Source organism: Dendrobium catenatum, unplaced genomic scaffold (assembly GCF_001605985.2).
Source record: "Dendrobium catenatum unplaced genomic scaffold, ASM160598v2 original_scaffold_36778, whole genome shotgun sequence".
NCBI classification, from domain to species: domain Eukaryota; kingdom Viridiplantae; phylum Streptophyta; class Magnoliopsida; order Asparagales; family Orchidaceae; genus Dendrobium; species Dendrobium catenatum.
In genome coordinates, this window is record NW_021355236.1 from 368,237 (window position 1) to 395,040 (window position 26,804).

Sequence of the window (26,804 nt, forward strand, 5' to 3'; positions counted from 1 at the left end):
CAGTAGCGGCAGCGGGGCCTGGTCACGCGAGTGGTCGCGTGGCATCAGCGGCAGCGGGAAGGGGGGGTCGCGCGGCAGCAGCGGCAGTGGAGCTGGTCGAGCGCCTGGTCGCGTGGCAGTAGCGGCAGTGGGAGAGGTCGCGCATGGTTAGGTTAAAACGGGTTGGCGGGTCAACCCGGCAACCCGCCGGGTCAACCCGACCTGGTTCGGGTTCGGGTTGACCCAAACCCGAAATTTCCGGGTCAGGTTCGGGTCGGGTTTTCGGGTCGGATCAAATGTTGACAGCTCTAACACTGAGGAGGTACTCAACTTACTAGTTACCTAGGGTGAGGGCAATCACTAGTATACTGCAATAGCCAACTTCATCATATTTGATGCCCAAGAGACTTATAATTAGGGGTGTTAATTTATGGAAACCCGACCCTGAAAATCAAGCTTTGGGCCGACTCGTTTAACAAGCAGTTCGGATTCTAATTTCTGACCCATTTGAAAATTAGGTCAAGTCTGAATCAACCAGTTAACCCAAAAATTACCTGCACCGCATCCGCACTGGCAGACCTGCATGTCACACTGGTAAATCCATGCGTCCCGCCCGCACTGAGCCTTGCTGGCACCGCACCATGTGCCACCCGCACCCGCTCATCCAGCCCGCATAGCACCGCATCTTGCTGGCAGTAGCGCCCTAAAGCTGTGTTGGCATCATGCTCACACAAGCGCTCGACTTCACCAGTCTCACCTACTCTACGCTCGCCCGAGTCTGCGTGTCATGTCGGGTCGATTCAGATTTGGGGTGGGTTGGGTTTGGGTTAGATCAGTTGAGGACAAGTCAATTTATGGTTGGACCCAAACTCAACCCAAAAATCCATTTTGACATCCCTAACTATAATTTCATATTCAACAGGCCTTTATAGAACACCTTTAAGGATGTGGTATCTATATACCAAATCGCAGTCAAGTTTCCAATATAATGGAAAGACGTAATGATGAGGGGGAACACCTCACCCAATCATGTACTTGTTACTTGAGAGCGATCAACAAGGCAGCCACAACCATGGAAGAAGTCATTCAACTGATCAAAGAGGGAGGCCTAGGCTTAGAGACTACTGAAGCAGTCGATGAAGTGCCCTCTATAGAAGGCGAGCAAAGAAAAACCTTTAGAATCAACACCTCTTTCAGCAACGAGTACAGTGGTGAGCTCATTTAAGTGTTATGGGGTGACCTCGATGTATTCGCATGGATAGCAAAAGAGATGTCAAGCATCAATGAAGATGTCTTCTGCTATCGACTCAATGTAAAAAAAGATGCTCGCCCACTTAAGAAGAAGATTAGAAAGATATACTAGCCAAGCCCATCAAGGAAGAAGTGCAGAAGCTTGCAGTTGTCAACTTTATTAGACAGGTACAATACCTGGACTAGAAATTTAATTTTTTAATGATGAAAAAGACAACAAGTGGAGGATGCGTGTAGATTTCACAAACCTGAATTTGACATGCACAAAGATGGCTACCCATTGCCTAGAGTATACACTCTAGTCGACATGATGGTAGGCTAGTTAGTAATGAGTTTTCTAAATGCCTTCTTGGGCCACCATCAAAACCAGACGATTGTGAGAAGATAGCAATCATCACAACTGAAGGTTTATTCTGTCATAAGGCCATACCCTTCAAACTAAAAGAGAAGGGACGATCTGCCAGAGGATGATGGATAAGGTTTTTAAAGACCAAATAAAATAAAATAAAAAACATCGTATTATATGTAGACAACCTCCAGGTGAAAAGCAAGTCACCTAGACAGCGTATTGAAGACTTGAAAGAGACCTTCGCCGCCCTAAAGTACGATATATGATTGAACCCACTAAAGTGTACTTTTGGTGTAGGTGCAGAAAAATTTATAGGCTCCCTTCTCACACCCAAGGCATCAAAATCAACCCTGATAAAGTAAGAGCCATCCTTGAAATGAAGTTGCCTAAGACAGCTATGTTGGGCTTAATCGTTTCATCCTTAGACTTGGCAAAAAAATGCTTGTCATTCTTTAAAGTTCTTGGGAAAACAAAAAAGTTCTCTTAGGCTAAGGATAGAGAAACCCACAAAGCACCCCAAATACAAGAATGTTTGCCTCAATTGGTGTCAACCCACCAACTCGCTCCAAGTAGTCCAGTCACTTCACCTGTCGAATGATAGAGCTCCATTTGACTCTCATGGACCCCACGCCATCCCTTACTGCCACCACCTAAACTCAAGTGAAGGCGATTGTATCCTTTAACTAGCCCACTTTTCTTCGTAGGTTGACAATCTTCACACGAGCAACCTCAACCCTTAGAGTAGTGGACTCACTGATGCCTTGGAGATTCTTCATCTTCTCCAACATCATCAGCCTTGCAGCAACCTCCTCCAGATTGATCCGCCTGGGGAAGGTAAGTCAAAAGATTGGAGAGCGAAACAGCTGGCATATCTACAATCTCACCCCTCTTCGACACATCAGCGAGCGCCTCCAACAAACACGAGATTGGCATTGTTATCTCCTTAGTGATACCTTGATTTATGACAGCCCCCTAAGTGTTGTCTTTCTCTAGAACAACCTCCCCAATGGCATTCTAACCAACGCTGACCTCCTCAATAACATTGGCAATGACAAATTTTGTCAAAGGTGATGTTGGAAGCTCAACACCACGGGATGCTTCGACAGCCAGCTTGGCAGCAGCCAAGCAGTGAACCACCCTATCAACATCATCAAAAGTTCATTAAAGTTTAGGTATAGCACTCACAAAGGAATAGACAGTAGCTGATCTCTTAGGGCATTTCACCTACGATACTTGCAGGTCGACGGTCGCACACTATTCCAAAGCCTTCATCTCTTGTTCACTCAGCAATAGCTTGCTCAAGGACACACAGACTACCAACTCCCCCACAACGAGTACCTTCTTCCCTAGACTTGAATAATTATATTTTTATTTATCATGTTTACCTGTCACAGGAAGAATTCCCCCACAAACTCATTGATGGTAAGGTGAGCTCCTCAACTTCTGTCACCATGGGCTCATGGCAAGGAACTCACCTCAACTTGCCGAGGATCATAGGATCATTATACCCATCCGTGATAATGGTCACCCCTGTATGACCAGCTAGGGGATTAACAATGAGCAAATAATCGTTGGGGGCGACTACCAGCTCATCGACAGCGATAGTCACATCCCCAGTCTCAATTCTCACTTTTTTTACTGGAGGGGAAGCGGCGAACTCCATGGACCCAATCCTTTCTTAGGCTCCTACATTCATTTACTTTCCAAATGAGGCTCCAACCACCTCAAAAACCTTCTATTGGGATGAAATAGCTTTCCCTATGCAGAAGGTTGCCTTCCTATATCCCGACTACGAATCTTTGAAAGGAGATCCATTTCACGAAACACTCGTCGATCCTCTTACAACAACTAACAAAGAAATCAACCTCCCAAGATGACAAAGGTGCAATTTATAGAAGAACAAAGTACATAAATGACATTATGGGGACGTCAGCATCATAAAGTCAACATGGTTTTTGAGACTAATGTAAAAGCAAGGCATCAAATTTACATTTATTTTTCTATTTTCGTTAGGTAGTCAGTGTTAATATCATTCACTCACCTTTCTCACAGCTCACATGTTAAAAGATTGAATAAATTGGGGAACTAAATATACACCGTCAATTACCTTCTCATATATCTTCACAAGTAACGACCGGGTTGTCACAAAGATATTCCTTCTTAGAAGCAAATGTCTTAAAGGACTTCCCCACAGCTACTAGAGAACATCTCCTAAAGAGAAGGCGTCACTTGCCCATGCCCACTCAAGAACTCGCTCTACACTGGGTGAGTAGAAGACTCCATGCCAAATGAGCATATCATCACTCATCTTAATCACGCTCTCACCTTTTGAGCCAATAGAGCCCACTGAACTCATTTACGAGAAAGTGCCTACATCAGCGACCCCTCACTCATTCGGCTATAACTCCTATCAGACATAAGAACTCATCATCCCTACGAACATCTTAACTTGTATTTCTCAACAGTGTGAAACCAAACCTCCTATGTCACTCACCAGCCTCAAGAGATGACTCATTGACTTCCACATAATCTCAAGACTTGCTCAATAGCTACTCGCCCACTACTGAGCTCGCCTGATGACAAATAGCTTGTCAGTTAATTGACTTCATCCTCTTACAACCAATAAAGAGGCGCCACATATCCTAGACTAGCATGTAGTATTATATGCATATTTTCGTGTAGCTCATATTTCTACTTTTTTCTGTGGGGCATTTCCTATAGCACTCAAAACCTTATAAATAAGGAATGATAAGGAACAATTTAGGGAACACTTTTAAATATTTTGATTTTTTTGGGGCTCTAATTTTACTCTTGTACTCTTGATTGAGATAGTGAAGATTTTGATAGTCCACACTCCTATGTTCTTGTCCACCCTGAATTCTTAACACGAATCCTCAAGACCAATAGGAAAATCTACTATTAAAGTTAGGTATCATCCACTGAACAAATTTGGATTCAACAATTTGTATTTTAACATCAAAGTCAAGAATGCTCTCTATAAGGATCTTCTTTCAATAAGGATCTTCTTTCCTTTATATTGAAAAAGCACAAAAAATAAAAGATACAAAGGCAAATCCAAGAACCAAAGTATTTTCTAAATCCAAAACTAACTCTTAAGAAAGAAAAATTGGAGCTTGGTGAAGCGAGTAAACATATTGTTGTTCGAGGCTCCTATCAATCTAGAAATATCACTGAATCCTCCTCAAGCGCAAATCGTTGAAGGACCTATATTTATAGAAAGAGAAACAAAGAAGGAACAATTTGGTACATTACTGAAGGTGAGTAAAAAAACATTTCTTTAATTTAATCCAATAATGTTGTGATAACATTTACTATTAGAAGTATCTTAGGTAAAATCAAAAGTGGAGGAAATCCTTTCATCCACCGTCGTTTTGATTTGATTCATCTCTTCTTCAAGCCTTTCATCCAGAGCATCTACTTTTTTGGCCGCCATCACAATACGGAGTTTGAAAAATCACAAAATCTGGATTTGTAACTCCAAAAAACAGCAATTTTCCCTTTTTCCGGGCAAGGGATCACCGCTGAAATTTGCCGAAAACAATCCTCCGCCGGTCCCACGACTTGCTCTGATACCAATTTGATAGAAAATACTTGAGTTCGCAAGTAATCCTATCGGATCTACTTGAGTTTGCAAGCAAACCTAACCAAAATTGGTAAAAACAGTGATAAAACATAGAAAACGTCGTGGAAGAACAATCAAACGATAGTAATGTCTTATGGAAAACAAACACCAAGCATGATATAAGAGATCCTCAATTCGAGAGGAGGATCGTCTCTCCCAAATATCTAGGCAAGAGAGTCTAGAGCCCAAACGTCAAGAAACCCTAATTCCCAATTAAAAAAAAACCTCCCCTCTTTTAATCTCCTCATGCACTTTAATACAAAAGCTTTCCTAATCGAATTTCCCTCCCAAAGCTCTAGCCGCCCCCCTCTATTCATTTTGAATTCCTAATGATGGGTGGGACCCATCACATTGGGCTGTGTGTCCGCCTCTTGTATACCCACTGAGCCGGCTAGCGGGCTGGCTGGGCCGGTTCAGACTGAACCGGTGTAACACAACTCTATGCTATCCTTCATTGATATAATACCCGAAATGTTCAAAATAATGTAAGCAAAAAAAAAATCCTAAACTTTTATTTAGTTTCATTAAAAATTATACGATTTATTTGAACATTTTGATAAAGTATGGGCGAATTATTAAACCAATTAGATCTTATGTCACTAACAGTTAATTAATTTAAGGTACTTTAATTTTATAACTAGCAATTAGTCATTTATCTATTCCTATCACTGTAGCTAGGGTTGTAGCTACGACATATAGCTAGGCATTCAATCATTACTTTACATATTCTTTTTACTGTAGCCATGATATTAAGCTATGCATGCAATGGTCTGATTTCCTGATGCAGGAAATCAACGGTTGTGACCAAATCTGAGTGAATTAGTGGAATTAGGAATGAATTTTATATTACTTAGGGGTTGTTTGGTTGCCTGCAAAAGAAATGCAGTGTAAAGGAAATGCAATGTAAAGTAAATGTAATGCATTTCAAATACTTTGCTCTGTTTGGTTGTCTGCAAAAGAAACGCATGAGATTTGTTTCTCTTATTTGGTTAGGTATATCCAGAGTAAAATAAAATTAACTTTTTTTAATTATTTTTTACAGGGAAGAGAACTACCTTCAGTGAACACCATTGCATCTGCAGATCTACTGGCTTATGAACACCATTTGCTTAAAAGTTAAAACCTTCCTGCAATCCAAACAAATCTGAAGGATTCAGGAAAAACAACCATTATTCAACACAGAAGGAAATACGACAGACAAAGTAAAATTACAAAGAACAATCAAGCAACCTCAACTTGCTCCACTTGCCCTTCTCCAAAACCAAAATCTCTTCTTTTTCTTCTTCTTCTTCTTCTTCTTCTTCTTTTTCTTCTTTCTTATTAAGAAACTCTGAGATTCTTTTAGCCAAGCTCTGCTTCGCAGCAGAGGAAACTCCTTTCTCCCCTATAATGGATTCCAATACCGCATTCGTCAGCTTTTTGTTCTCTATCACACCGCTCTCAGCCGCTGGAACTCCCCCCAGCTCTAAAAATCCAATCTTTACAGCAAAAACCAGACAAAAATTAATTCATTAAAAACCTCTAAAAAACAAAATATCGATTTGATTCGAGCGTTTACATACAGTTAGAGTGCCACTAGGGGAATGAGAGAAGACGGTGGAAGTGACCGGAGGAAAGCTCTTCGGCTTGAAGATTTCCAGTAACTTAATAATGGCTGCTTCTTCTCCGGTGTAGACGTCGGCGGCTTTCCATGCAGCAATGCAGTTATCGGTGACTTTCTCGGAGTACTGTTGACCCGTTAATGGCAGCAGCATCGTCACCCTCGTCAGCTTCTCCGGTAATCGACATCGGAATCTGGCCGTAGCGCCGCAGCTATTCTGACAGCGGCCTCGGATCCATCCCTGCCAAGTGGCGCGGAACCTGCGTTGCCGGGACCGGCTTCCGCACCACAGCCTGTAATCGCAAGCTCATCGGCGCAAGGTACTTCTCCAACGGCTAAAGCACGTCTCGCCATTTATAAGGTATGTTGGGCCGCTGGTTGCTTTGATTCTGACATCCTCGCCACCTTTGACGCGACCGTCTCTGAAGGCGTCAATGTCGTCTCCCTTAGCATTGGCGGCGTTGTCGTACCTTACTACCTTGATGCCATCGCCGTTGGCTCCTTCGCTGCGATGGAGGTTGGGATATTCGTCTCCGCTTCCGCAGGATACTTTTGCCGGAGCGAAGTCGAACAAGAACGAAGGAGCCGAAGAAGCCTCTCGTGCAATGAAGCCGAACAGCACGACCACGATGAAGGTTTTCTTTCGATGTTTTTATAACCCGCTCAATACGAGCGGGTTTCTAATTCCCGGAAATCAGCCCCCCTAATACACGCCTAACGCATCCGATGATTTCCTTTTGTTCCACTCAAAATTAACCAAAAAACCAAATTTGGTAAATACATGTAATTGTTTTACTTACACTCCTAATTCAGGCAACCAAACAGCCCCTTAGTGGAACTGTTGTTATAACTTAGTGGGAAACAATTAGAGCAATTCATTCTCACTCCTTCCACGCATCCCCTTTCACGGCATTTCCCTGGAAGCTAACTGGCTGCTATGCCGAGAGCAGTCGACAGAGGAAAAACGGGGAGCTGGAGGGTCAGGGCTGAAGTCGTTGTTAAGTAAATCACAAGTAATCTTAGAATTTCAAAATCAGTAGACTTTAATAGTTGCTAAACTCAATATTTATTGGATCTAATGTGTGTAGATATTTGTAATGATGGAATCAATAAGAGTATTTGTTGATATGTGAAAGATTTCAATGTTAACAAAAGATAGAAATTGTGATGCTAAAATGAGATCTACTTTCTTAAATTAAATACTATTACTGCTAAAGTCATTACAATTAAATAATATAACTGATTTCAATTAACTATTTTAATTGAAATCAGCAAGAAATAGAATTAAGAAAGTAGGCATCAAAGAAGGAAACGAGAAGTGAAGAATGAATTTTTGGAGAGAAGAAGTTAGATTGAATGAGAAGGAATTTGATTGAGGTAAAGTTTGTAAGATTTCATATTGTTTAATTTATTTTAATTGTTTATCTGTATGCATTTATTGGAATGAAGAAAGTTATATTTTAGGTTGTATATCAAAGGAAAAGAAATCGAAATACTTTAGGTGAACCAGTTTACCCAACTGTCCTGGAAGACAAGGTGAGATACCAAACGATGCGTAGAAAATAATAAAATTTTATACATTGGCAAATACATATCTGTTATATTTATGATAGCATTATTTCAATTTATGTCACTTATTCATATATGTGAATTGTTGATATGATTATGAAAATGGACATGAATGAAAGAGAGTATAAAGTGATTTAAGGCATATATGGGGAATAAGCCCGCACCAGTAAATGTGAAAGACCTGACGAGATAAGCATATCCTCTCAGTTCTAGAAGTTGGGAATTAAGACCCAACCTTGAATGAGAGAGCGGCTTTAATTCTAAAAGTTGGGAATCTAGACCCAACCTTGAATTGAAAAGCTTAAAGGGTGCAGAAGCTTATAATCATCATATGGCTTGCTTAAAGATGTTGAACAATGAACAAGATGGAAAGTAATTATGCATCTCTTATGATCTGTATGTAATTTATTTTTTAAATTAATGGTTAGCAATCCTGTTATTATTTCTTATAAATTGCTTGTGTATTTCATTGGGTCATAGCTCATTAGCAGTGGTTGTACTGCAAGAAAGGGAAAAGAGCCCATAGGGCACTAGAGGAGTGACTATCTTTCTGTTGATGTACATATTTTTTTGGGTGTGCATAGAGGTTCAAGTGTAAGCTGTACAAAGACATTTTGATATGTAAATAAAGTTTAAACGTTTTAGTAGAGCTCTGTATTTACATTGTTTATATTTGATGTTACTTGAGGTACATTACATGCTTCCTTTTATTATGGAGTTTGATATGTTGAAGTATTAGGAGAGTCTAAATAGATTTTTTTTTCTTCTCTGTTATACTCCAATTTGATTGTTAGATGGTGAGCCAAATTGGGGTGTGACAATTGAATCCTTCTTGGGTTAAAAACTTCAAATGTCTCATTGAGGAACACATGAATAGCACACTTCAGAGAGAATTAACCATTTGTTGATTAGCTAAAGTCCAAGATTCCTTAAACGAGTAGCCTTTGCAAGTTAGTTGATTAGCCTTGATGCCTAAATGACATTGCCTAGTCATCCCTAGGGCCACATACGGTTAATTAGATAGCTTTAGCTGACTTAAAGTTGGGGGAAATTATATTATCTTTCTAGAAACTTTAATAAACAAATCTTTTTTACTGAATCGACTAGTTCTAAAGGCAATTCAAACATCATTAGTTTCACATGATAGTTATCAATCCTGACCATCAAATTTAGTTTAGATGGCCAAAATTGTTTTTTGAAACTAAGAGTGATCGCAAACAATCTTTTGGTTGTAAAACAACAAATCACCTCCATCAAAAGTTGAATGGATGACCAAGACTAGCAATTGAACTTTATGGTGACTAGAGAGAATCTAAATCCAAAAACTAATCATGTATTCTCTGTTTGGTTCTGGCATAACTAATAGAAAAAGTATTTACCTAAGTAATGTTAACAACATTTTTTACTATTATAATTTTCTATCCAACGCTACTTAAAAATGTGGAAAAAATTTAAGATTCGTTGATGCGGCTCGCTTTCCCTCTCTAAACAAGAAGCAAAAACATAAGTTCTCTTCAATCACAAATAGAGAAAAAAATACATATTATTCACTTCATATATCTTCGACCAAATAAATGAGGCAAAATAAGTTTCAATTCAATAACTAAGGCTTCGTTTGAGATAGCTTTCTTACTGTTGCTTAAAGCAATTTTTAGTTAAAATTTTTTTATTTTTTACTAAAAAACTACTTTAAACAACATTAAGACGAAGCCTAAATCTTTTCATTTTCATTCTCTTTTTTTTTAAATGAGTGTCAATCACAAATTCAATGAGATTTGAATAAATGTCACAATAACTTCCAAGATTTACTGTTCTTCAATTCCTTTCCAGCCAAATAGAGATAAAATAAGGGGAAAAATCTCTAAAAGCATACCAAATCGGGAGAAAAGGAATCCCAAATCTCAGAAGACTGCCGGGCTGCAGCTTCCAAGGTGGCAGGATCATCCCAGTGGAAAAGATGGACGTGAAGCGTAGATGCCGCAAAAAACATCTGTAGTTCCGGAAGTCGAAGTTCAGAGGCGGCAGAGAAACCCTCGTCAAGTGACTTCAGAGCAGCGGGGTAGTCAGTTTCGATGACCAGAGCCGACGCGAGCTGGGAATGAAAGTTACACGACCAGAGAAGAGCGGCGGAGGGAGGTAGTGCGGAAGGCTCAGCAGTTCGAAGTAGCGTAAGCGCGCGTAGTATGATATGTTTCTGCTGCGGGACGTTGCCGGTGAGATCGTAGCAGCGAGATAGTAGGGAGTGGGCGCGGAACTTGAGAGGGAGAGCAGAAGGGGTGGATTTTAGGAGGAGGAGGGCCCGCTCAAGGTGGGATTTGGCGTGGTTGAGGTTATGGGAGTGGGAAAGAAGGAGAGAGGCGAGGCGGAGGCGAGTGCGGATCTCGATCATAGGGAGGAGAGAGGCACCACTTTGACAGAGAGCTTCGAGACATTTTACAGCGCCGGCGAAGTCGCGACGGCGCTCGGAGTCGTCGGCGAGGGCCCAGAGGCCTTCGGCCACCAGTTCCATTGCGGGGGAAACGGAACCCCACAGCCGCGGATGTTACGGTTTGGGTCGTGGAGGAGCTTGGAGTGCGAATAAGAGCTAGACGAGGCAGAGAGCGGAGAAGAGGAAAAGAGTTGACCATGCTTAATTTCATTTTTAAAAATAAAAAATTACAAATAATTTATAAGAAAAACAAAAAAATTACAAAATCAAATAAGAAAAAACTAATAAAAACATCATAAAAGAAAATAAAACTCTTTAGAACAACAGAAAAATCAAATAATAAAACTAACAAAGTTAGATAATGAACCCGCAAAAAGAAAGAAATTTCAGCATAACATAACTTTATCAAAGAAAAGCTAAAAACTAAACATAACAAAAATACAAAAGATGCGAAAATCCATCAAACAAAGCTAACTTTAATAGCCAGCAACAAAAACTTTCGAGTCCATAAGTTAAAATAGCTATACACCAATCCTTCGAATACCAACCAACTGAGCCAACATCAACATTCGGCAAACCAAGCAGAAGCAATCAATTATCAAAGTGCCAAAACAGCTACACACCAAGCCTTTGAATACCAACCAACTAATCCAATATCAACTTCTAGCAAAACAAGAAGAAACAATCAATCAACAAAAAACCATCTCGAGTTCATAACCTAAACAAAAAAGTCTTCAACAGACAAGAAACCCATAAGCACCTGGGTCCCATTGTGGTCCTCTGAAAGGACAGCACTCAGTGGGGACATAATGCAAAGGGCACGATCGCACTATCCCGCAGGTCAAAACAGTTGCAAACCTTTGCGCTCTTTGCAAGCGGGCCAATGGGAGGGCAGATTAGATCATTTATATGATTAACCATTGAGGATAGCGGCTTTAGCTTACGCACCTCGATGGGTAATAATATGCATGACTTGATTAGAGTCACGAGATTTCCCCCACCTGATATATCAGCTTGAGTGCAATTTATTTGATGTGGGATTCTATTTCCCACGGGCGCAAGCCCCCGTGATTAATTACATCTTAAGTTGGTGCCTAAGAAGACTCTCAATTCAGGATCATACATTATTCTCTTAGATGGGATTAGCATATAGGGAGGAGACTAGGAAATTCATACTCAAAAGGAAAGAAAGGTTTCAACTTGTCTTAGTCAGCATACACGACTCACATCAACATCTAGAAGGGTTTGTGTAGTGAAAAGAAACTGGATAAAAGTCAACATGGCACTCTGAGCATACGAGAGAGAAGGATTGAGGTGACGTCGTTCATGTGACGTGGATAGGCAGGATTTATAACCTCTGAAGGATAGAGGACTTACCCATCGATGAGGCATACTAAGAGACACCAATAGTAGTAGGCTTAAACCATAAATCTAGATTGAGTTTAGTGTTCTACACATTGCACTAACACTTGTGTCCTAGCTAATGCATCCTAGACTTATATCCTACTTAAAAAAGAAAGCCAGCTATCCACCTAGTGGTATAAAATTCATATTGTTGAAAGTTCGTTAGGGATGTTAGGCTCTTATGAACTGGCCCAAGGCTAACCAAGAGGGGGGTGAATTGGTATTTTAAAAAATCTTTTAACCAAAGCACAACAAAGCTCAAATCAAAATCACCACAGAAAATAAGTGCGGAAAAAATTAAATGCGGAAGAAAAAAAGAGAACACAAGGGTTTATACTGGTTCGGTCAACTCGACCTACGTCCACTCCCAGGAGGCGCCCTCCTAGTATTGCACTACCAAAGTGACTCTCCTTTTGCTCCCACAGCAAGGCGGAGAAGCCCTTACAAAAACCTCCTTTTTGCCACCCCCGGCAAGGCAGAGAACCCAACTCCTTTTGCTTCCTCCTGAAGCAGGCAGAGAATCTTGATCGATAATAATATCGTCTGGAATGATGTGAGTAAAAACAAAAATTTTAAGTCAGATAGAAAAAATCACTCAAGTGTGTGTATGGTTACTTAGCATCAGAACACTTCAATGGTTACAATTGACTCAAGAAAGGGAAAAAAAATTACATACTAACTTAGACCTAGTCTACCCAATCTTGAGCTTATTTCGATTGCCATCTGATCTTGTGGCACTGTAATGTTAGTAAAAAAGGCAGTCGTAGAGAGACAAGAGTGTTTGCTAATTATCAAAACATAATCCATGAGAACATATTTGCAACAATCTAGCTCCCCCTTTTTAATATGACAAAACACTCCGACGATTAATTCCAAAATAGCAGTGCAAAATAGAAAGCTTCCAAAATTCAGAATACATAACATAGTGAAAACACTCAAACATCCTACTCCCCCTTTTGATATCTCAAAAAGAAGGAAGAAACGAAGAAACAAAGTAAACAAATCCCTTTTTTTTTAATAAACAAAAGCATGAACATGATGTAGTATTTTATTTGATTGATTTTAAAAATTTGTAAGCTAATGAGTAACAACATCAAAAATCTAAAAAATGGTAGAATATCCGATCATGGTTATCCTTAGTTCGAATTTTTATTTAGGCTAAAATAGTCTTTTGAAATCAATGTCCTTACTCAAAAATTCAATTGGATATAAAAAAGGATCCGTTCACCACTTGGCTTCAGAAAAAATATCTTATTGAATAATGTATCAAAGTAAATTTGTCACAATCGCAAAACAATCGAAATCAAGCCTTTGATTTTATTAAGTGATTCATGAAATCTTCTAAGTTTTAAAAGATTTAAAAAGAGAGGAGAGCTTGCTTTTGGTGGGCTCATTTTATGCCTCTTATTAATTTGAATGGAGCTTTGCGCATCTTTTAATTTTTGAGACACTTTGTGTATATTTTTTTAATTTGGTGTCATTGCGCATCTTTTGTTTTTGGCATTATTGGCCAATTTTTTTTCTCATTTTTGCAAGCTACATTCTCTTTCAAAAACTCTTAAAAAATCTTAGTTGTGAGTATATCTTCTAGATATTAGAGAAGAAAAACTCACTCTCTAATATAGGGAAGAACAATCCACAAAATAGAATCAATAATCGTATGAAGAAAATGCAATTACAAGGATAACGAGGAATCTTGATGTGATAAAAAGACTTTGATCATTATAAGTACAAGATAGATTTAGTGTAGCAAGGTTAGAAAAGATCTTAATTGCATACACCATTTATTAATTTGAGATAGACTTTTGATTAGAAAAGAAAACTGTGCCGCTAAAATATGTTAGAGAAAGAGACACAATCAATGGAATATTTTTACCCTTTAATGGATTAAGAGATATAAAACATTGACTACAAATTTTTTAAAAGCAAGAACAAGGCATACGATATCACTTCAACGATGATTTAAAAGAAATTTAAGAAAACAAAAAATAAAATAATAAACAAAAAACTAACAACAAAACATAAAGCAATAAAAGAATAAAAGAAAAAGAACAAAAGAAAAGCAAGTAAAAGATCTAGTTCATACATTTATATCAATCACACCCAATTTGGTCCTTAAAGAGCTGAAAGTGTCGAAGGCCAGTAGTTTCGTAAAGATGTCAACTAGTTGATTCTCAGTTGTCACATGGTGTAACTCAATGTCTCACTTAGTCACATGATCTTTAATAAAGTGATGCCTAATGTCAATGTGCTTAGTCCTTGAATGTTGGATAGGACTCTTAGAAATGCATATGACACTAATGTTGTCACAAAAGATTGAGATGGTGCCTACAAGTTATCCTAAATCCAATACCTGTTGTTTCAACAAAAGGAATTGAGCCACATAACTTTCTAAAGCAATGTACTCAGCTTCAGTAATGGAAAGTGCAATAAAGTTTTACTTTCTACTAGACCATGAGATCAAAGATTGTCCTATAAATTGACAAGTTTCAGAAGTGCTTTTTCTATCCACCTTACATCATGCAAAATCAGAGTCAGGAAATCCAATAATCTCAAAAGAAGTGCTGTGCCTAGGGTACCAAATCCCTAAGTTTTGGGTCCCTAAAAGGTATCTAAGAATTCTCTTAACTGTAGTTAGATGGGATTCCTTAGGGTCAGCTTGAAATCTAGCACAAAGACAAACGCTAAACATTATATCAGGTCGGCTAGCAGTCAAGTAAAGTAAAGATCCAATCATGCCTCTTTACTTCTTCTGATCAACAGACTTACCACTTGGGTCCTTATCCAATGGAACACTAGAAGTCATGGGAGTATTAATTGGCTTGACTTTTTCCATCTCATACTTCTTCAAAATGTCATTTATGTATTTTGATTGATTTAGAAAGATTCCATCATCTAATTATTTTATGTTAAACCCTAAAAAGTATGAAAATTCTCCCATCATACTCATCTCAAACTCTCTACTTATTATTTTAGAGAATTCATCACAAAGTTTTTTATCATAAGATCCAAAAAGTATGTCATCCACATAAATCTGAACAATGAGCAAATCATCTTCAACTTTCCTAAGAAAAAGGGTGGTATCTACGCTCCCCTTAACAAAACCCCTTTCTAGTAAGAATGTGCTAAGCCTCTCATACAAAGCTCTGGGTGCCTGCTTTAAACCATATAAGGCCCTTTTTAATTTAAAAATAAGATTTGGAAATTAGGAACTCTCAAAACCAGGGGGTTGTTCTACAAACATATCCTCTTTTAATTCCCCATTTAAAAAGGCACTCTTGACATCAATTTGAAAATGCTTAAATCCTTTATAACAAGTAAAGGCTAATAACACTCTAATGGCTTCCAATCTAGCTACAGGGGCAAAGGTCTCCTCAAAATCTATTCCTTCAATTTAATTATACCCCTTAGCCATTAATCTTGCTTTATTCCTTACCACCACTCCATAATCATTCATATTGTTCTTAAAGACCCACTTGGTTCCAACTACACTTTGTCTCTTTTGTCTTTCCACAAGCTCCCAAACATCATTCTTAACAAATTGGTTTAATTCTTCCTGCATGGCTAAAATCCAAAACTCATCAGAAAGGGCTTGGTTTATGTTTGTGGGTTCAGTCATTGAGATAAAGGCAGAGTAATTCAACTCCTTCTTAAGTCCATGTCTAATCCTAACTCCATTAGAAGGGTCACCTAAGATCAAATCTTTGGGGTGACTTGTAGAGTATCTCCAATCTCTAGTTAAGGTGTGTGAAGGTCTAACTCTTTCCTTCAGATTTACATTTTCTACTCCTTGGGTAACATCTCCTACTCCTTCAATGTTTTGGTGTTCTACTCCCTTCTTCAATTTTTTTACTCCAATGGTAATCTCTCCAACATCATCATCATCCTAAACTCCAGGCTTTCTAGGATCAGACTCATCAAACACTACATGTGTAGTTTCTTCCACCATCAAAGTTCTTTTATTAAACACCCTAAAAGATTTCCCAACGCTAGAATATCCCAAAAACACACCATCAGATTTTGGATCAAATTTTTCTAAGTGAGACTTTCCATTGTTGTGAATGAAAACCTTACAACCAAAGACAAGAAGGTGGGAAAGATTGGGTGTCCTACCCTTAAGGATATCATAGGATGTCTTATCTAGCTTGGCTATAACATTCACCCTATTCAACACATAACAAGCTGTGTTAACCGCTTCAACCCAAAAGTATTTTGGAGTGAATACTCAGCAAGAATGGCTCTAGCGGCTTCCACTAAGGTTTGGTTCTTCCTTTCAGCTACCTCGTTCTACTGAGGGGTCCTAGGAGCTGAGAAGTTGTGGCTAATCCCCTTGTCCTCACAAAAATCTCTAAATTTTTCATTTTCAAACTCTCTTCCATGGTCACTATAGATGTTCAAGATCTCACAACCTAGCTTTTTCTAAATCCAAGTAAAAAAGGTTCTAAACTCCTCAAAAGACTCATTTTTGTGTGAAAGAAATCTAGTCCAAGTGAACCTCGAGTAGTAATCAATAATTATAAAACCATAGACTTTCCCTCCCAAGCTAACAGTGCTAATGGGTCCAAACAAATCCATGTGAAGGACTTCTAAAGGTCTAGAGGTGCTAATGTCCTTAATGGGGTGAAAAGAAGAGTGGACTTGCTTTCCTAATTGGCAGACATCACAAAGGTGGTCTTTAAAAAATTTCAGTTTGGGGACACCTCTAATTAGGTCTTTTTGGGTCACTTTCCTAAGGGTTTTCATACTAGCATGACATAAACTTCTGTGCCACAACCATTAATCATCAACAACAGTTTTTACGCAAAAATATGCAGCGCATTCAATATTATTTAAATCAAGCATGTACACGTTGTTGATCATATTTCCTTGCAAAATAGTGTTGCTATTTAAACTTACAATGCATGAATTTGCAAAGAATTGTATGATGAAGCCCTTATCGTAAAGCTGGTTGATGCTGAGCAAGTTGTATTTTAATCCATCTACAAGCAAAATATTTTCAATCATAAGATTCTTGGAATTACCAATTATACATGCGCCTACCACCTTCTTGGTGTTGTTGTCTCCAAAAGTAACCTTGCCTCCTGTCCTGGTCTCCAGCAAAACGATTTGATTGGCATCGCCAATCATATGTCGAGAGCATCCGTTATCCAGGTACCACATACTCTCACGAGGTATTTTGTGAGAGCTTACCTACAAAATCATCAAATGTCAATTTTAGGAACCCAAGCAGATTTGGGTCCATTCTTATGAAAAGTAGAATGCAATGCATGTGTGTTATGCTGTGAATTATGCAATTTGGGTCTCCACACCCAATGTGTACTATGGTGAATAGTGCAAGTGTGTGAGATGTGTCCTAGCATGCCACATGAAAAGCATCTAACTTCAGGAAAAGGATTTCTTAAAAAGTTTGGGTAGTAATGCCTCTTCCTAATTTTTGGCTTTTAATCAAGTATGGGTGTCATCCAATTTTTCTTAAGTGTATCCAATTCATTTTTAATCCTCATGTTAGAATCTTTTAAAGCATCATTATCAATTCTCAAATTATGCTCTATTTATTTAGATTTCTTTAAATCAAATTCAAGTGATGTATGTGAAACTTTCAATGAATCACGCTCTTCAATTAATTTAGAATGCTTTTTATTTAAATCATCAAATTTATTAAGTAGAGCCATATGATTTGATTCAGTTGTAGAATGATCTTTAATCAAAATTCCATGATCTTTTTGTAAATTTAAAATTTTCAATTTCAACTAGCACGAGTTTTCTATATGATGCATGAATTTTTTCAGAAACTTCAAGGAGTTGGTCGTAGGATAGTTCACATACCTCTTCTTAATCAAGATGATCGCCTGCCATTAAGCATATGTTGTTATCTCATCTTTAGGTTCAGTCTTAGATAAATTGGATGCAGAATCCGCCCTGTACGCCTTTTAAAATTTCTTTTGTCCTTCCTAAACTTGGGTTTCTCCTCACCCTTTTCTTTGCTTGAGTGAGACTTGAGTGTAGGGCAATCAGTTTTCACATGTCCAGGTTTGCTACATTCAAAATAAACCATGTCATTAGAACTCTTAAAACTTTTGTTTCCCTTACCATTGTTCCACTTTTGATGATACTTTTGTTTCTTCCTTAGAAAGCTTTTGAATTGCCTTGTGATTAACTCAAATTCATCACTTTTAGACCCGGAAGTGGTAGAGTTCGTGTCGTTGGCCTTTAATGTCACAGTTTTCTCCTTTCTTTTCTCACATGCATCCAAATTTCTTTGATTCACTCCTTGCTCGTAAGCAATGAGTGAGCTAAATAAGTTATCAATCGATTCAGTGATTACAGTGATTTTAGGATCAAAAGAGGAAGGCAAGCATCTCAAAATTTTGCTCACTTTTTCATAATTTGAAAATTCTCTTCTTAAGGCATGCAAAGAAGTTACAATCTGAGTAAACCTTGTATACATATCAGAAATTGATTCAGAAGATTTCATATGAAAAAGTTCGTAATCATGCAAGAGAATATTCAAACAAGATTGTTTAACTTCATTGGTTCCTTCATAAGTAATGCACAATCTATCCTAAATCTCTTTACTAGTAGAGTAAGTAGAGACATGCATGTAATCTTCAGACTTTAAAGCACAAAAAAAATAGTTTAAACACTTCACATTAAGTTGAGCTAAATCTCTTTCATTAAAAGTCCATTCAGTAAAAGGCACTTCAGTTCTAATTCCATTAAGTTCATGAGAAGGTGGAGAATATCCTTCTTTAATAAGCATCCACATGCGAAAACCAGTTGATTGTAAAAAAGTAGACATGCTAGTTTTCCAAAAATCAAAAGGAAGATTGTCAAATAAGGGTGGTCGTGTAATAGAATATCATTCAGTTGTGTTACGATTCCCAAAGTTAGCCATGGATCAAAATTCAAAAATTTTCAAACTCAATTTTTATGAATCCCGCTCTGATACTACTTGAAAGTTCATTAGGGATGTTAGGCCCTTATGAACTGGGGCCCAAAGGCCAAACCAAGAAGGTGGGCGGTTTGAAATTGGTATCTTAAAAAAATCCTTCTCTGTTTAAACCCAAAATTGAAAAAGCAACCAACAAAAGCTCAAATCAAAATCACCATAGAAAATAAGTACGGAAAAAATTAAATGTGAAACCAGAAAAGAGAATACTAGAGTTTATAGTGGTTCGGTCAACTCGACCTACATCCACTCCTTGGAGGCGCCCTCCGAGTATTGCACTACCAAAGTGACTCTCCTTTTTCTCCCACAATAAGGTAGAGAAGCCCTTACAAAAACCTTCTTTTTGCCACCCCCGGCAAGGCAAAGAACCCAACTCCTTTGCTTCCTCCTAAAGCTGGCAGAGAACCTTGATCGATCGCTGAAGCTTACCTTTCCCAACCCTTCCAAGGACAAGATACTCTAGTGGAAGGAGAAGTGGAACAATGTTTGGAGCAACCCTTGTGAATCTCCCTCACAAGCTCCCCCTCACAAGATCCTCTCTCTCTCCCTCTTTCTCTCTCTCTCTCTCTCTCTCTCTCTCTCTCTCTCTCTCCTCTAGGCTTTCTCAAGTCAAGACAGTAGCAAAAGATTGTTCAAAATGTTAAACAATATCTTTTAAATAGAAGAGCTTCAGAATAGCTCATTAATTACAAGTTGCAGACATTATCGTCCAGAACGATAGTAATATCATCCTGTACGATCAGTGCAATTTGAGCCTGATCATCCGGGACGAACTGGGACGAATAGAAGGAAGTTGTTCATATCATCCATGATGATAATAAATCGTCCTGTACGATTCGTTCAAATCACAGACTATCGGCCAGACAATCACTATGAAAAGAGTTCTGGACGATTCCAAAATAGCTTGATTGCCCGGGCCGATCTCACGATCGTCCCGGATGATTAGTTCAAATCAGAGGAAAATCGTACAAAGCATTGCCCAAAATTTGAGCTGGTCGATTTTTATCATCCAGGAGCAACTAAGGTTTTTGAACTGATCGTTCCGGCCGATCTTGTGATCGTCCAGGACGATGTGATCGTATCAATCATCATTAATTGCTTTCCTTAATTACTAGATTATTTTAGGCATAATTGTATCAAATTGTCCAGGATGATACAAGATCGTCTTGACCGATTACCAAAAATAAAGAATGCCTAAATAGATCATGGGGCTGATTCTTTCTATTTTAAGCCTATCGTCCAGGCCGATTGGTTAATGATGACTGGCTTAACTAAGATGATTGTTTAGGGTTTCTATTTTGAACCCTATCGTCTAGGACGATAATAATATCACCCGGGACGATGTGAGTAAAAATAGAAATTATAAGTCAGACAGAAAAAATCACTCAAGTGTGTGTGTAGGGTTACTTAGCATCATAATACTTCAATGGTTACAATTGACTCAAGAAAGGGGAAAAATTATAGACTGACTCAGACCTAGTCTACCCAATCTTGAGCTAGTTTCTATTGCCTTCTGATCTTGTGGCCCTGATATGTCAGTCAAAAAGGCAATCGTAGAGAGACAAGAGTGTTTGCTAATCATTAAAATTTAATCCATGAAAACAGATTTGTAGCAGTTATTTGGTCTTTATGAAAGATGGATGGGTGCCTAAATTTTTTGAAGTTAAGACCGACATCTAAAGAGATTCCTTTTTTGGTCTTATACTTATATAAGATATAATGCTTCTAAAACTAAGGTAATTAAATTTTGATTTTTAATTAATTTCTAATATAATGTATACTAGTTAAATATCCAAAGTAGGAATGTTTGAAATTTTAAAAAGTCTTATAAAAATATTTTTTTTGAAATACTAGGCTTCCCAAAATTCAGCACCTCATCCTCATAGGTCGAATTATCTGAACTCTATCCTTAGGCGAGCAAGTGTCTTAAAGTAAGGAAAAAAATAGATGCAATAATATGTATGCGACCCCATACTATCTCTGGCTATTCCCTAAATTATTAGCTTTCTATATTATTTAATTATTAAAATTTTATATTTTAGTTATGAATGAAAAAAGTTTTATCCCTAAAGAGCCTAACAAAATTAGGCACACACACATGAAAGAAAGAAACCTATAAAAAGTAGGAAATTTCTATGAAGTAAGCAAAATAAACACATTAATATAAATATCTACAAGAGTAAAAGAAAGTTCATTACAGGTACAACCTATGGTCTAAAACAAATAATGGTAGTCATGCCCCACCGACAATAACATGGGTTCTAATCTTACTAAATGATGTAAGTCTTAAAAAAATGAGGCATTTCATCTTCATCTTCATCTTCTAGTCATTCTATGGATCATCTTCATTCAGTCTTCTTATGATTCATCCTTTAAAAAGGTACCCAAATGAAAAAGAAATTCCTGGTAAATAGATTTTCTTTTTTCCCTTCAGATTCCTTATATTTGAAATATCTTATTTTTATAAACTTTCATAACATCAAATACATTATATCAAGAAAAAAAAAAGAAAAAGTCTAGACTCTCTTATAAGGTTATCATAAGCAGTTAAAAAAATAAAACATGCCAAATAGTTATATATGGAATAAAAGTACTCATGCCAAACACATTTGGCCATGCCTTTATTTCTTTTGATGCTAGGCGGCTGAAGCATCTGTAGTAATTATATACATATTTTATTTATTATTTTAGTCTCCTTTATTAGCGCTGCATGAGCATGATCACCTGTAGAAAATATCATTAGTATCAAGATCGCCCATAACCTATGAGTAATATATCGCATAATGCTGAAAGTTCATTATGAATGTTAGGCCCTATGAACTAGTCCCGAGGCTAACCAAGAGGGGGGGTGAATTGGTATTTTTAAAAATTCTTTAAAACCAAGAACAAATATCACAAACCAAAATCACCACGAAAAAATAAGTGCAAAAAAATTAAAGTGCGAAAGCAGTAAAAAGAATACAATGGTTTATAGTTGTTCGGTCAACTAGACCTATGTCCACTCCCTGGAGGTGTCCTCCGAGTATTGTACTACCAACGTGACTCTCCTTTAGCTCCCACAGTTAGGCGGAGAAGCCCTTACAAAACACCTCCTTTTTGCCACACCCGGCTAGATAGAGAAGCCAACTCCTTTTGCTTCCTCCTGAAGCAGGTAGAGAACCTCGATCAATTGCTGAAGCTTACCTCTCCCAACCATTCCAAGGATAAGAGACTCTAGGGAAGAAGAAGTGGGACAATGCTTTGAGTAACCCTTGTGAACTCCCTCACAAGCTCCCCCTTACAAGATCCTCTCTCTCTCTCTCTCTCTCTCTCTCTCTCTCTCTCTCTCTCTCCTTTAGGTTTCTTAGGTCAAGACAACATCCAAAGATCTTCAAAAATGTTAAATAAGAGCTCTTAAATACAAGATCTTTAAAGGAGCTCAATAATTGCAAGTTGCCGACTTTATCGTCCAGGACGATAATAATATCGTCATGTACGATTAGTTCAAAACACAGACGATCGGCCAGAACATCGCTCAAAAGATGATCTGGATGATTGAAAATTGGCTTGATCGTCCAGGCCGATCTCACGATCGTCCCGGATGATTAGTTCAAATTAGAGGAAAATCATCCAGAGCATCGCCCTGAATTCGAGCTGGCCGATAGTTATCGACCATGAGTAACTAAGGGTTTTTGAATAGATCGTCCTGGCCGATCTCACGATCATCCAGGATGATGTGATCGTATCAATCATCCTTAATTACTTCCTTGATTCCTGGATCAATTTAGGCATAATTGTGTAATATCTTCAAGGCCGATCTCACGATCGTCCCGGTCGATCTCACGATCGTCCCGGCCAATCTCACTATTAATATCTTCAAGGCCGATCTCACGATCGTCCCGGTCGATCTCACGATCGTCCCGGCCAATCTCACTATCGTCCCGGCCGATTTCAAAAAATACAGAATACCTAAATTGATTATGGAGGCTATTACTTTCTATTTTGAGCATATCGTCCTGGCCAATACAAGTATTGTCTAGGCCGATCAGATTATTATAGCTGACTTAACTAGGAAATCCTGATTAGAAATTATGTTTTGAACTCGATCGTCCAGGATGATATATATATATCATCCGGGACAATGTGAGTAAAAACACAAATTCTAAATCTCTCAAGTGTATGTGTATAGGGTTACTTAACATCAATCACTTTAAACATTTACAATTGACTCAAGAAAGGGAAAAAAGAAAATTACAGACTGACTTAACCCTAATCTACCCAATCTTGAGCTGATTCCGATTTCCGTCCGATCTTTGAGTCCTGAAAAGTCAGTAGAGAAAAGGCAGTCATATTGTTTGCTATCATCAAAACCATAATTCATGAAATTAAATCTGCAACAAATACATCATAAATAAAGTACAATAATAAAGCACATTATCACAATAATCATCATAACAAATCAAAGCAACCAGCACATATGCCACATGAAGAAAATCACATCATAGAGACAGAAAAGAAAAATATTGGCCTAACTTAGAGCAGCAATTTTTGTCATAACAAGTAATTCTAGGTATGTGTAGCGGGCTGCATGGCATTGGATAGGTTATATGTTATATGATTTGTTAAAAGTTAAAAAGGGTTTTTTAATTAAGGTTTAAATATCAGTATGTTAAGATGGATTTTAATTAGTTTAGTTGGTTGATTAGTTTTATTGCTTAGGTAAGTGTTCTTTGAAGTTTAAGTTGAGTTAGCCAATTTTAGAAGGTTTAGGGTCATTATATCCGCTAAGTAAAATGGGTCCAAAAGTGACTTTTAGAAAAAGGCAAGGTTTTGGGGTTCTAAATTTTTTATTAAATATTAGACCTTATAAGGAGTAATTAGATTTTGAGTTTGCTAGATTTGAATTTTCTACATAAAGTTATGATTTTTAGAAGTTTTGGACCCTAATATCAAACTACGGTTGACCGGAGAGTTGACTTTTTAATCTGAGTTAATTTCTGGAAAGTTCATATTTTTAATAAACACTAGATTTTAATTAGAGTTGAATGACCTTTTAGTTTTTTCAATTTAGATTTTTTAGAATTAGTTATGATTTTTTAAAGTTTGGATTTTTAATAAATTATTAAAAAAAATTTAATTAAGGGGCATTTTAGGGATCTTGATCCAAATCAACTCCAAACCTCTTGGAATCACCTCCAAAGGTCAGGAATGATCCAATGAAGAGTTATCAAGTGTTTGGAGAAAATTTGAAATTTTGTTTTATAATTTTAAATTATTTAATTTAATTAAAAGAGTGATTTTTAATCAAAATTAAATTAAAGTTCAAATTGAAGTCCAATTAAGGGGTTTTTGATTTTTTGAGATTAAGGGTTAAATTCTAATGAGTTTGATATTTTATTTATAATTTTTGGATTTATATTAATTTGAATTTATTAAAATTTTCTAAAGTTATCAAGGCTGAATTAAGGGGTTACATTAGGGTTTATTAATTAAGTGGCTAAAAGGGCCCTAAAAATTCCTAGAAAATTCTAGGGGGTTTGAAGTGTCACTAAGTATAAAATTTTCAAGTTTTATGTCAATCAGAGGTGTATCCTAGCTCCTAGAATTTCTTTAAGTTTGATATACGGTCCTTAATTATTGTCGTTAAAGTGTCATTATGTTAAATATGCTTAAATCAAATGTTAAAGACTACGCCTTGGGGTAACATAAAGGGAGGATGCAATAAATCATAACACGCCATGTCCTTAGAACTAGAAGAGTCTAGACTAAGTACTCGTGCATACTACACATGCAAAAGAAGACTAAATAATAATTTAGTAGGATTAATGATGCGATTAGTGAATGATTGGAATCCAACAATTCACTAATCCTCCCCCATGAATTCTATTCATACATAACCCATGTTTAAAATTTCCAATGGGTCTCTCAAAATTTGAATGATTATATATATATATATATATATATACGGATGTGGGCAAAGAAGCTAGTCCATGATACTAAAATTAGGATAGGAACTTGGAATATAGGTTCCCTTACAGGTAAATTAATGGAGTTAATATATATTATGATTCATAGGAAGTTAAATATTTTGTGCATTCAGGAAACTAAATGGGTTGGAGATAAGGCTAAGGAAATTGATAGTTTAGGATTTAAACTTTGGTATTCGGGTAGGAGTCGTACTAGAAATGGTGTAGGTGTTATTATAGATAAGAGTTTAAAGGATAATGTTATAAAAATTAATAGGATTGGAGATAGAATTATAGCTTTAAAGATTGTTGTTGATGATAAGATTGTTAATATTATAAGTGCTTATGCTCCTCAAGTAGGTTTGGATATGAGTTCTAAATTAAATTTTTGGAATGACTTGGAAGAATTAATACAAAATATACCTCTTGAAGAAAGAGTTTTTATTGGAGGAGATTTAAATGGACATGTTGGTAGAGAGGTAGATGATTTTAAAAGCATTCATGGTGGCCATGGATTTGGAACGACGAATGAAGGTGGCAAGACCATATTGGATTTTTGTTTAGCTTATAATTTTTTAATTGCTAATACCTTATTTAAGAAAAGGAATGAGCATCTCATCACTTATAAAAATGGATATAGTACAACTCAGATTGACTATTTTCTTATTAGAAAATTAAATCGTTTAGATTGCAAAGATTGTAAAGTTATTCCGAGTGAAAATTTATGTACCCAACATCGATTATTAGTTTTGGACTTTAAGATAAAGGGGCATAAAATAAAAAATAAAGTAAAACAATTTTCTAGGATTAGATGGGGGCATTTAAAGAATATTAACCAAAATATTTTTGTGAGTAAGATTTTAGATCTTAAGATTTTGTCTGTGCATGAGGATGCTAATATTATGTGGGAAAAAGTGGCTAGTGATATTAAGAATATTGCAAAAGATGTGCTTGGAGTATCTAAGGGAAAAGCTCCTAATAGTAAAAATAGTTGGTGGTGGAATCCTAATGTGCAAGAAAAGATTAAAAATAAGAAGCTTTGTTATAAAAATTGGTTTAATTTTAAAAATTCTGATAATTGGGAATTATATAAAGTGGCTCGTAAGGATTCTAAGAAAGCAATATGCGATGCAAAGGCATTAGCTTTTAGTGATTTATATAATAGATTAGATACTAAAGAGGGAGAAATATATATGTATAAGTTAGCCAAACAAAGAGATATGAGTAGTAAGGATTTAGTTCAAGTGAAGTGTATTAAGGATGAAGATCAAAAAATACTTTTCTTAGAAGATGATATTCAACAAAGATGGATGAGATATTTTGCTAAACTTTTTAATGAAGATTGTGAAAATAAGATTGACTGTAGTGACCTTAGCACCCTAAATGAAAGTAAAGATTTCTGTTTTTATCGGCGTATTAGTAAAACTGAAGTTAGAGAGGCTTTAAATAGAATGAAGGGTGGAAAAGCTGTTGGACCTGATGATATTCCAATAGAGGTGTGGAAATGCTTAGGAGATGAAGGAATTTCATGGCTTACTAAACTTTTTAATACTATTTTGAAGACTAAGAAGATGCCAGATGAGTGGAGAATGAGTGTGTTAATTCCTATTTTTAAGAATAAAGGTGATGTACAAGATTGTGCGAATTATAGAGGTATTAAGTTAATGTGTCATACTTTAAAATTATG

At 37.1% G+C, this 26,804-nt stretch overlaps 1 protein-coding gene across 1 annotated transcript in view; it reads right to left on the minus strand.

The window, feature by feature from the left end:
• Positions 1-10,997, minus strand: part of LOC110112444 (sister chromatid cohesion protein SCC4) — a 50,805-nt gene extending 39,808 nt beyond the window's left edge. The window contains exon 1 of the mRNA XM_020844669.2: positions 10,265-10,997. Coding sequence (XP_020700328.1) covers positions 10,265-10,900 — 636 coding nt within the window. The 5' untranslated portion in view covers positions 10,901-10,997. The remainder of the gene's footprint in view (positions 1-10,264) is intronic.
• Positions 10,998-26,804: the final 15,807 nt, after the last annotated feature.